The sequence below is a fragment of the Macaca nemestrina genome, chromosome 20 (genome assembly GCF_043159975.1).
Source record: "Macaca nemestrina isolate mMacNem1 chromosome 20, mMacNem.hap1, whole genome shotgun sequence".
NCBI classification, from domain to species: domain Eukaryota; kingdom Metazoa; phylum Chordata; class Mammalia; order Primates; family Cercopithecidae; genus Macaca; species Macaca nemestrina.
The window spans coordinates 16214513-16226718 of record NC_092144.1 but is presented as its reverse complement, the minus strand read 5'-3'; the positions used below and the strand labels follow the sequence as shown (position 1 = coordinate 16226718).

General features: G+C 50.5%; 1 protein-coding gene across 5 annotated transcripts in view; it reads left to right on the top strand.

The window, feature by feature from the left end:
• Positions 1-12206, top strand: part of LOC105492066 (C3 and PZP like alpha-2-macroglobulin domain containing 8) — a 118947-nt gene that overhangs the window by 28726 nt on the left and 78015 nt on the right. For all 5 annotated transcript variants that reach the window (XR_011617850.1, XM_011759046.3, XM_071087639.1 and 2 more), the window contains exons 11-13: positions 303-530; positions 4061-4231; positions 8214-8342. Coding sequence is in view for 4 of the 5 variants with exons in the window: in XM_011759046.3 (XP_011757348.2) it covers positions 303-530; positions 4061-4231; positions 8214-8342 (528 nt within the window). In the remaining variant the exon portion in view is untranslated. The remainder of the gene's footprint in view (positions 1-302; positions 531-4060; positions 4232-8213; positions 8343-12206) is intronic.

The following is a 12206-nucleotide window of genomic DNA, read 5'->3' as shown; positions in this document are numbered from 1 at the left end:
TCGAACTCCTGACCTCAAGTGATCTGCCTGCCACGGCCTCCCAAAGTGCTGAGATTAAAGGCATGAGCCACCTTTTTCCTCTTCTGCCCAATGGAGCCAACATCCATCTTCCCTGGGATGTTGTCCAGATCCAGTGAGGGACCCTCTGCACGGTCCCGTGGCATAGATTGGGTATGTCACCAAGTGTCCCCTGGCCCTCCAAGCAGCTGAAGAGTCTTGCACCTCAGGTGTGTGTTTCAGGGACATCCCTCAATGACACTCCAACCCTGAGCGAGCACGGGCTGCGTTTTTCCTCCCTCCAGATCCTCGGCTCCCAGGACTTCGACATCTGCGTGAGGGACATGATCCCAGCGGACGTCCCCGAGCACTTCCGGGGCAGGGTCAGCATCTGGGCCACAGTGACCAGTGTGGACGGGAGCCAGCAGGTGGCGTTCGACGACTCCACCCCCGTGCAGAGGCAGCTGGTGGACATCCGGTACTCCAAGGACACGAGGAAGCAGTTCAAGCCGGGCCTGGCCTATGTGGGGAAGGTAACTTGGGGGTGACTGTACCGCATCCTGCCCCAGGACCACTGTGAAACCACAACCACTAGCCACTAGCTCCGCAGTGGTGACTCAGCTGAAAACGGATCCCCTGACACAACCTTTGCGGAGTGTGGTGAGGGCTGGTGTTCCAGGTGAGGGGCAGGGGACATTTTCCTCCATGGGAAAGGACGATCTACTCTATTCCACTTGAGCAGACATTTGAGTAGCCATTTATTTATTTACTTATTTATTTTATTTATTTATTTTTTTGAGATAGAGTCTTGCTCTGTCGCCCAGGCTGGAGTGCTGGAGTGCAATGGCACGATCTCAGCTCACTGCAAGCTCCGCCTCCTGGGTTCATGCCATTCTCCTGCGTCAGCCTCCCAAGTAGCTGCGACTACAGGAGCCCGCCACTTTGCCCGGCTAATTTTTTGTATTTTTTTAGTAGAGACGGGGTTTCACCGTGTTAGCCAGGATGGTCTTGATCTCCTGATCTCATGATCCACCCACCTCGGCCTCCCAGAGTGCTGGGATTATAGGCGTGAGCCACCGCGTCCAGCCTTGAGTAGCCATTTATTAAAGCAGCTCCTCTAAGGCAGTCCTGTTTCTTCAATGGGTTCTTTTTTTTTGAGACACAGTCATACTCCATCACCCAGGTTGAAGTGCAGTGGCTCCATCTCGGCTCACTGCAACCTCCGTCTCCCAGGTTCAAGTGATTCTCCTACCTCAGCCTCCTGAGTAGCTGAGATTACAGGCACCTACCATCAAGCCCAGTTAACTTTTGTATTTTCTTAGAGACAGGGTTTTGCTCTGTCGCCCAGGCTGGAGTGCAGTGGTGAGATCATAGCTCATTGCAGCCTCGACATCCTGGACTCAAGCAATCTGTCTGCCTCAGCATCTTGGGTAGCTGGTACTGCAGGCATGAACGACCAGGCCCAACAAATTTTTTATTTTTAAATTTTTATATATTTATTTATTTTTGAGACAGTCTCGCTCTGTCACCCAGGCTGGAGTGCAGGGGCTCGATCTTGGCTAATTGCAACCTCTGCCTCCTGGGTTCAAGCGATTCTTCTGCCTCAGCCTCCTGAGTAGCTGGGATTACAGGCATGCCCCACCACACCCCGCTAATTTTTGTATTTTTAGTAGAGATGGAGTTTCACCATGTTGGCCAGGTTGGTCTCGAACTCCTGACCTCAGGTGATCCACCTGCCTCAGCCTCCCAGAGTGCTGAGATTGCAGGCATGAGCCACGGTGCCTGGCTAATTTTTAAAATTTTTGTAGAGATGGGATCTTGCTGTGTTGGTCAGACTGGTCTTAAACTCCTGGGCTCAAGCAGTTCTCCTACCTCAGACCCACAAAGTGCTGGGATTGCGGGTGTGAGCCACTGCACCCAGTCATTATTATTATTTTAACTATTAAACTGGGGTAGGCTGGGCATGGTGGCTCATGACAATAATCCCAGCACTTTGGGAGGCCCAGGTGGGTGGATGACCTGAGGTCAGGAGTTCAAGACTAGCCTAGCCAACATGGTTCTGAAATACTGTCTCTACTAAAAATACAAAAATTAGCCAGGCGTGGTGGTGGACACCTATAATCCCAGTGACTCAGGAGACTGAGGCACGAGAATTGCTTGAATGTGGGAGGCGGAGGTTGCAGTGAGCTGAGATCACACCACCGCACTCCAGCCTGGGAGACAGAGTGAGACTCTGTCTCAAATGAAAAAACCAAAAAAATAAAAAAATAAACCTAGGGTAACTTCACCCCAGTTGCAGCAGCAGGAGTGGGGCAAGGCCAACAGAGCCCAGTGTCATGCAAGGAGAAAGTGGGCCACACCCCTGGCCCTGTGTCTGCCTGCACCCAGTTCCCTTTTGCTGTCCATGAGTGATGCTGGCTGGCTGTCCTCACACTGAGTTCTGATCCTCTTGCTCTGCTTCAGAACCTCCTTTTTCTTCTCATGCCAGGAACCACCTCTATCCCATGCACAGAGACCTATCTCCTGTGTCCCTGGTTTTGAGGGCCCCAGCTTGAGTAGAAACTAAAGTACCTTGTGCAGGGTCAGAATGTGTGTGAAGAAGAGGTCTAAGGCTACAAATTTGGTAAAGAGCATTTCACATATGACAGAAAATATCTACCATCTGCATTCAAGAAAGGAGTGGTTAGACTGGGCATGGTGGCTCATGCCTGTAGTTCCAGTGCTTTGGGAGGCTGAGGCAAGAGGACCACTTGAGGCCAAAAGTGTGAGACTAGCCTGGGCAACATAGTGAGATCCAGTCTCTACAAAAAATAAAAATAGCCCAGGTGTTGGTGGCTCACACTTTGAGAGACCAAGGTGGGAGGATTGCTTGAGACTGGGAGTTTGAGACCATCCTCAGCAATAGAGCAAGACCCCAGCTCTACAAATTTTTTTTTTTTTAATTAGCCAGGCATGGTATTGCACACCTGTGGTCCCAGCTATCAGGAGGATGAGGCAGGAGGATTGCTTGAGCCCAAGAGGTAGAGGCCGCAGTGAGCTATGATCGGGCCACTTCACTCCAGCCTGGGCAACAGAGCAAGACTCTGTCTCTCAAAAAAGAAAAAAAAAAGAAGGGAGTGGTTAATGAGGATCGTGTGGGCTGAATCCTGATTCACTCCATCACCAAATACCTGCACAGCTGAGGGCTGTTTTAGGGTTCTTCAGAAGCTCCTTTTAAAACATCCATGTCTGCCTCATTCTAGCTGGCTCTCCAACCAGTCTGAATGGGTGAGGTTTAAGTGTCACACTGAACTGTCCATACCCTGATATGGCATCAGACTAATGGCCGGCACATGTAATTTGTACTTCATGACCTCTTTGCCAAATCCAAGGGCATGAAGGTCTACCCTTATGTTTTCTTCTAAGAATGTTATAGCTTTAGCTGTTACATTTAGGTCTGTGATCCATTTGAGTTTATTTGTGTATATGGTATGAGGTAGGGATGCAACTTCATTTAAAACATTTTTTTTTTTCTTAAGAGACAGGGTCTCATTCAGTCACCCAGGCTGGAGTGCAGTGGCACCATCATAGCTCTCTGCAGCCTTGAACTCCTAGACTCAAGTGATCCTCCTGCCTTAGGCTCCTGAATAGTTGGGACCATAGGCGCATGCCACCACTCCTGAAATTTTTAAGTTTTTTGTAGTGAGGTCTCACTATGTTACCCAGGCTGGTCTGGAACTCCTGGCCTCAAGTGATCCTCCTGCTTTGGCCTCCCAAAGTGTTGGGATTACAGGTGTGAGCCACTGCACCCACCCTTCCATGTCTGACTTGGAAGCCTCTTGAGTAGCTGGGACCACAGGCACACGCCACCACACCTGAACCTGTGAGTCCTTCTTTTTTGTTCCCTTTAAGAATTGTTTTCGCTATTTGGGACCCGTTGGATGCCGTGTGAATTTCAGGAGCAGTTTGTCAATTTCTACAAAGAAGCCTGCTGGGATTCCAGTGGAGATTGTGTTGATTCTGCAGATCAGTTTGGGGCGCATGGCCGTCTTAACTCTGTTGTGTCTTGGGTGACCTTTTCTAGGTGGAGCTATCTTACCCAGATGGCAGCCCAGCTGAGGGGGTGACGGTCCAGATTAAGGCAGAGCTGACACCGAAGGATAACATCTACACCAGTGAAGCTGTGTCCCAGGGTGGACTGGTGGGGTTTGAAATCCCCTCCATCCCCACGTCAGCCCAGCACGTGTGGCTTGAGGTGGGTGAGTCCCATGGACCCTTGTTATTCAGTAGGTATGGACTTGGTGACTCCCCTAGGCTGGGTGCAGGCACCTGATCAGTGGGCCTGGAGCCCATCCTAGCCCTACAGCAGTACACGTTCCACTGGACAGTGGGATGGACAACACAGCCATCCTGGGATCAGGTGGGAGGTCAAAGAGAGATAAGGGTGCCTGGACCGGTTGTAGCAAAGGAGTCTTGTCAGAGGGGATCTCTCCAAATGGACTCCTGACTATGGGGACGTCAACCAGGCTGCTTCTGGGAGGGTGGAACAGCCTGGGTGGAGGTTCAGAGGCAGACCGTGATTATATGGTCTCACAGGCGCTCAACCACATTGAGTCATTTTGGAAAGAGATTGGGTAGTGGTTTCCGCCACCTCACAGAGGTGCTCTGTGGAAGGCAGTATCGGGGGAAAGAGTGATCTTATTTTTTATTTTTTAAGAGACAGCATCTCATTCAGTTGCTCAGGCTGCAGTGCAATGGCACCATCATAGCTCACTGCAGCCTCGAACTGCTGGGCTAAAGCAGTCCTCCTGAGTTAGCCTCCCAAGTACCTGAGATTACAGGTGCATGCCTGTAATTAGCACCACACCCAGCTAATTTTTAAAATTTTCTGTAGAGGCTGGGCACGGTGGCTCATGCCTGTAATCCTAGCACTTTGAGAGGCTGAGCTGAGCGGATCACCTGAGGTCAGGAGTTCGAGACCAGCCTGGCCAACATGGGGAAATCCCGTCTCTACTAAAAATACAAAAATTAGCTAGATGTTGTGGCAGGCGCCTATAATCTCAGCCAGTCGGGAGACTGAGGCAGGAGAATTGCTTGAACCTGAGAGGCAGAGGTTGCAGTGAGCCGAGATTGTGCCGTCGCACCCCAGCCTGGGCAACAGAGTGAGACTCCATCTCAAAAACAAACAAACAAACAAATCAATAAATAATAAATTTTTCTGTAGAGATGGGATCTTGCTATGTTGCCCAGACTGGTCTCAAACTCCTGGCTTCAAGCCATCCTTCCACTTCAGCCTCCCAAAGCATAGGGATTACAGGCCATGAGCCGCCATGTCTGGCCTGATCTGATTTTTGATACGCAGTGATCACTCCAGAGTCTTCAGTGAGGGGTGGCTCAGGGAGGGCCCAGGCAGGCAGACAGGAGGTGAGGACAGAGAGGTCCCTAAACTGGAGCTCTTGAAGAAGTAGATCCGGCAGGCTTTGATGTCCCATCATCAGGGGAGGGAAGAACAGGAGGGATTGGAGAGGATGTCCCAGCGCTTGGCTTTGGGAACTGGCAGTGGACCTGGCGGCCCTGCAGAGAGTAAATACGTAGATGGGAACTGAGGACACTGTGGTCACTTTGTCCTCTGTGGGCATCATGTCCCTAAAGGTTTTAACTACCGAAGCCACTGCCTTTGCCACTCGACATTCACAGCCAGATGTGTTCACACTTTCTTGTGTTGGATCTGCTGCTCGACACACAGCAGCTGTTTGGTCATCTGGGCCACTGTTCTGTTTTTTTTTTTTTAAATGTAGAGTCTTGCTCTATCACCTAGGCTGGAGTGCAGGAGTGCAATCTTGACTTATGCAACCTCCGCCTCCCAGGTTCAAGTGATTCTCCTGCCTCAGCCTCCCAAGTAGCTAGGATTACAGGCGCCCCCCCTCCGCCACCACACCTGGCTAATTTTTGTATTTCTAGTAGAGATAGGGTTTCACCATGCTGGTCAGGCTGCTCTTGAACTACTGACCTCAGGCAATCCACCTGTCTCGGCCTCCCAAAGTGCTGGAATTACAGCTGTGAGCCACTGTGCTGGGCCCACTGTCCTGTTTTTTTTTTTTTTTTTTTTTTAATTGTTTGTTTGTTTGTTTGTTTTGAGACGGAGTCTCGCTCAGTCGCCCAGGCTGGAGTGCAGTGACGTGATCTCGGCTCACTGCAAGCTCCGCCTCCCGGGTTCACGCCATTCTCCTGCCTCAACCTCCCAAGTAGCTGGGACTACAGGCGCCTGCCACCATGCCCGACTAATTTTTTTGTATTTTTAGTAGAGATGATTTTCACCATGTTAGCCAGGATGGTCTTGATCTCCTGACCTCGTGATCCCCCGTCTCGGCCTCCCATAGTGCTGGGATTATAGGTGTGAGCCGCCGCGCCTGGCCCCATTGTCCTGTTTTAAGAGAATGACCATAGCCTGGCATCTCTCAGACTCCTTGAGGAACCAGAGATCTGCCCTGCCCACCCCCTACCAGGTGGGAGGTTGCAGTGACTTCTGACACCAGCTACCGGAGCTGGGCCACACTTCACAGGTGATGGGTACAGCCCTCTCTACAAGACTACCCTGAATTCTGACACCAGCTGCAAGTCCAGGGGTCCCCGGGCCACCTGTGCTTCCCACCCACTGGCTGCAAATTCCACTACCCCACCACCTTTTAATTACAGCTTTACCATGGCAAAATGATACAAATTAGAACCAACCAAAGAGAAAGATGCATAGAGCAAGGTCTGGGCGATTCCCAGATTGGAAGCTTTGTGTGTGCTCTGTACAGAACCAGGATATATCATCCCCACAAGTTGAGCATTGCTAAGCAGGAAAGTTCACCTGAGCTTTGGCATCCAAAGTTTTTTGTGGGGAACTCATTTCATCTGCATGATTGATTAAATCATTGGCCATGGGACTGATCTCAGTCTCTTGCCCTCTCCCTTCCCTGGAGGTGGGGCTGATATCCTGTGGCTCAAAGCCCAGCGGTCTAATCACACAACTGGCCTTTCTGGTGTGGCCCATTTATACCCTATTGAGAGTCCCAGGAGCCAGAGACAGAGGCAGGCCAACTTTTTTTTTTGAGATGGAGTTTTGCTCTTGTTGCCCAGGCTGGAATGCAGTGGCATGATCCTGGCTCACTGCAACCTCTGCCTCCCATGTTCAAGTGATTCCCCTGCCTCAGCCTCCCAAGTAGCTGGGACTACAGGTGCATGCCACCATGCCCAGCTAATTTTTTGTATTTTAGTAGAGACAGGGTTTCACCATGTTGGCCAGGATGGTCTTGATCTCCTGACCTCATGATCTGCCTACCTTGGCCTCCCAAAGTGCTGGGATTATAGGTGTGAGCCACCGCGCCCAGCCCAACTTCTTTTTAAAATGATTTCAGAGACGTGGTCTAGCTCTGTTGTCCAGGCTGGAGTGCAATGGTGTGATCATAGCTAATTGCAGCTTTGAACTCCTGGATTCAAGTGATCCTCCTGCCTCAACCTCCCCTAGTAGCTGAGTCTCCAGGCATGCGCCACCACGCCCCAGTAATTTTCAAAAATTTTTTTGTGGAGACCGGATCTTGCTGTGTTGCCCAGGCTGGTCTTGAACTCCTGGGCCCAAGTGATTCTCCCACCTCTGCCTCCCAAAATGCTGAGATTACAGCTATGAACCCACTGTGCCTGGCCCCCAACACCCTTCGACCAATTTTTGACACTTTCTTCTTCTTCTTCTTCTTTTTTTTTTTTTTTGAGACAGAGTCTTGCTCTGTTGCCCAGGCTGGAATGCAATGGTGTGATCTCGGCTCACGGCAGCCTCTGCCTCCTGGGTTCAAGCAATTCTTATGCCTCAGTCTCCCGAGTAGCTGGGATTACAGGTGTGCCCCACCACTCCTGGCTAATTTTTGTATTTTTTTTTAGTAGAGACAGGATTTCACCATGTTGACCAGGCTGGTCTTGAGCTCCTGGCTTTAGATGATCCACCTGCTGCAGCCTCCCAAAGTGCTGTGATTAGAGGCGTGAGTCACAGTGCCCAGCTAGACGCTTGCTTCTTGGAGCTAGGATGACCGGGCTGGACAACTGGATGCTACTCCCTGAGGATTGGGGAGGGGGTTCTCCAAAGGGATACTGGAGCATGAGAGGGTGTTACTTCTGAGCAGAGCAGGCAGAGGCATCCCCAAGACCCCCTTTCTGCTCTTGGGACTCAGGTGTTGACCCAAGTGTCTTCTGTTCTTCAGACCAAGGTGACAGCACTGAACGGAAAGCCCGTGGGGGCTCAGTACCTGCCCAGCTACCTCTCCCTCGGAAGCTGGTACTCCCCCAGCCAGTGCTACCTGCAGCTACAGCCACCCTCCCACCCACTGCAGGTAAGATTTTCAGGTGCTGCCCTTCCTGGGCCATGCGGGATCCAAAAAGCAGCATGAGCCGGGTGCCGTGGCTCAACCTGTAATCCCAGCACTTTGGGAGGCTGAGGCGGGCGGATCACTGGAGGTCAGGATTTTGAGACCAGCCTGGCCAACATGGTGAAACCCTATCTCTACTAAAAATACAAAAATTAGCCGGGTGTGGTGGTGCGTGCCTGTAATCCCAGCTACTCGGGAGGCTGAGGCAGGAGAACTGCTTAAACCTGGGAGGTGGAGGTTGCAATGAACTGAGATCACACCACTGCACTTCAGTCTGGGTGACAAAGCAATATTCCTTCTCAAATAAAAAGCAGCATGAGTGAGCCTCTAAGGCAGCAGTAGTCAGCCTTTTGGGCACCAAAGATTAGTTTTGTGGAAGACAATTTTTCCACGGACCGGGGCACAGGTGCAGGGGATAGTTTCAGGATGATTCAAGGGCATTATGTTTATTTTGCACTTTATTTCTATTATTATAGCGTTGCAATATATAAGGAAACAATGATACAATTCACCTTCATGTAGAAGCAGTGGTAGCCCTGAGCTTGTTTTCCTGCAACTGGACAGTCCCATCTGGGGGTGATGGGAGACAGTGACAGATCATCAGGCATTAGATTCTCATTAGGGGCATGCAACCTAAATCCCACGCAAGCGCAGTTCACAATAGGGTTCACGCTCGTGGGAGAATCTAATGCTGCCGCTGCTGATCTGACAGGAGGCGGAGCTCACGTGGTAATGTGAGTGATGGCGAGCGGCTGTAAATACAGATGAGGTTTTTGACTGCTGGCCTGCCACTCATCACCTGCTGTGTTACCCGGTTCCTAACAGGCCATGAATCAGTACTGGTCCATGGCCCTAGGAGTTGGGGACCCCTGCTCTAAGGGACCTAACACTGCAGCTGACACAGGGATCCTTTATCTCCCCAGCAAGGGGAGAATTCTGTGGAATGCATGCATGCATTACTATTTATTTCTTTTCTTTTCTTTCTTTTTTTTTTTGAGACAGAGTCTCACTCTGTCACCCAGGCTGGAGTGCAGTGGCGTGATCTCAGCTCACTGCAAACTCTGTCTCCAGGTTCAAGTGATTCTCCCACCTCAGCCTCTGGAGTAGCTGGGATTGCAGGTGCCCACCACCACGCCTGGCTAATCTTTGTATTCCAGTAGAGATGGAGTTTCACCATGTTGGCCAGGTTGGTCTTGAACTTCTGACCTCACATGATCTGCCCACCTTGGCCTCCCAGTGTTGGGATTACAGACGTGAGCCACTGCGCCCGGCCCATTGCTATTTCTTTCTTTCTTTCTTTTTTTTTTTTTTTTGAGATGGAGTCTCGCTCTGTTGCCCAGGCTGGAGTGCAGTGGCCGGATCTCAGCTCACTGCAAGCTCTGCCTCCTGGGTTTACGCATTCTCCTGCCTCAGTCTCCCGAGTAGCTGGGACTACAGGTGCCCGCCACCTCACCCGGCTAGTTTTTTTGTATTTTTTAGTAGAGACGCGGTTTCACCATGTTAGCCAGGATGGTCTCGATCTCCTGACCTCGTGATCCGCCCATCTCGGCCTCCCAAAGTGCTGGGATTACAGGCTTGAGCCACCGCGCCCGGCCTGCTATTTATTTCTTATGGACATTTAGGCTGTGGCCCAGGGCTGACAATGCTGATCACCACTCTGCCTCAGGGCACCACTGCACCCAGACCTGACACAGAGCTGCTGCTATGGGGCCTGATTCCCCACTGCCTTCAGCCTTCCCTTAGTGCAGAGGCCCTGGGAGTTTCTCCACACAGGCACGCTGAGTGCGAAGACAAGGTGAACTTAGAGCTGTGTCTGCCATTCATTTATCCTGGGTCTATTATTTTGCAATTCTAATTGTATAAGATGTGTGTGTGTATTTTTCTTTGAATTAATAGACTTATTATTATTATTTTTTTAAGAGACGGAGTCTTGCTCTGTTGCCCAGGCTGGAGTGTAGTAGCGTGATCTCAGCTCACTGCAAGCTCCACCTCCCGGGTTCACCCGCCATTCTCCTGGCTCAGCCTCCCGAGTAGCTGGGATTACAGGTGCCCGCCACCATGCCCAGCTAATTTTTGTATTTTTAGTAGAGACGGGGTTTCACTGTGTTAGCCAGGATGGTCTCGATCTCCTGACCTTGTGATCCACCCACCTCGGCCTCAAAAAGTGCTGGGATTACAGGCGTGAGCCACTGCGCCCCGCCAATAGACTTAAGTTTTTAAGAGCAGTTGTAAGTTTATAAAAGCCTTGAAAAAGAAGTAGAGTTCCCGACCGGGTGTGGGGGCTCACACCTGTAATCTCGGCACTTTGGGGGACTGAGGCGGGAGGATAGCTTGAGCCCAGGAGTTTGAGACCAGCCTGGGCAACATGGTGAAATCCCATCTGTATCAAAACGAAAACAAATAAAAAAAAAAAACCCAGCTGGATGTGATGGTGCATGCCTGTAGTCCCAGCTACTCAAGAGGCTGAGGCAGGAGGATCGCTTGAGCCTGGAAGATTGGGACTGCAGTGAGCCATGATCATGCCACTGTACTCCAGCCTGGGTGACAGAGCAAGACCCTGTCTCAAAACTAAACTCAACTAAACTTTACCTGTAGCTTACTATTGACCAGAAGCCTTAGTGATGACATAAAGAGTCATCAAACACAGATTTTGTACTTTCTATGTATGATATACTGTATTCTTACACTAATGTAAGCTAGAGGAAGGAAAATGTTATTAAGAAAATCATAAGGTACACTGACAGGCTCAGGTAAAAAAACAATAATAAAGAAGAGAAAATATCTTGACTGTTCATGAAGTGGGAATGGATCATTGTAAAGGTCTTCTTCTTTGTCGTCTTCATGTTGAATAGGCTGAGGAGGAGGAGGAAGAGGAGGGGTGGGTCCTGCTGTCTCGGGCAGAGGTGGAAGAAAATCCACATATTAGTGACATGGGCAGTTCAAACCTGTATTTTTCAAGGGTCAACTGTATATATGTGCATGTATATGTATATACTGTGTACATGTGTGTTCATAGACATCTAGATACATATATATACATGTATATATATGTATATATATCTTTTTTTTTTTGACAGAGTCTCACTCTGTCGCCCAGGCTGGAGTGCAGTGGCACAATCTCAGCTCACTGCAACCTCTATCTCCCAGGTTCAAGCACTTCTCCTGCCTCAGCCTCTCGAGTAGCTGGGATTACAGGCACCTGCCACTATGCCCGGCTAATTATTTTTGTATTTTTAGTAGAGACAGGGTTTCACCATGTTGACCAGGCTGGTCTCAAACTCCTGACCTCAGGTGATCCACCTTCTTCGACCTCCCAAAGTGTTGGGATTACAGGCGTGAGCCACCGCGCCCGGCCATACACATCTATATTTAAGGTCCATCACCCCTCTGTTAACTCCGTGGGCTGGTGGCAGGCTCACTGGCTGGGCCGTTTGCATCCTGGCCGCAATCCCAGCAGAGCCTCTGGCTCAAGCTACAGCCCCAGCCTTGGCAGAAATGTCACCCCTAATGGAAACCAGTTGCCATTACAGCACCCAGGGTCCTACCAGCCCATAAACCTCTCACTCCGTTTCTGATCACATCGAGGCCCCTGGGGTTCAGCTTGGAGGAATCGTGGCGCCGAGACTGCCTGTTTCCTGGGATTAACAGCCCTTTGCAGAGGTTGTAAGAATAAGAAGTCAGACAGGATCATGCCCAGCTTGGCTGAACACACTGTTCTTGTTGTAATGCCATTAAACCAGCGGTGCAGGGCGGGGACACTGGCGCTGGCCTCCTCCTCAGGGGGCAGGAAGGAACCTTGTGTTCTCAGCTGGCCAGACTGTTGTTCTG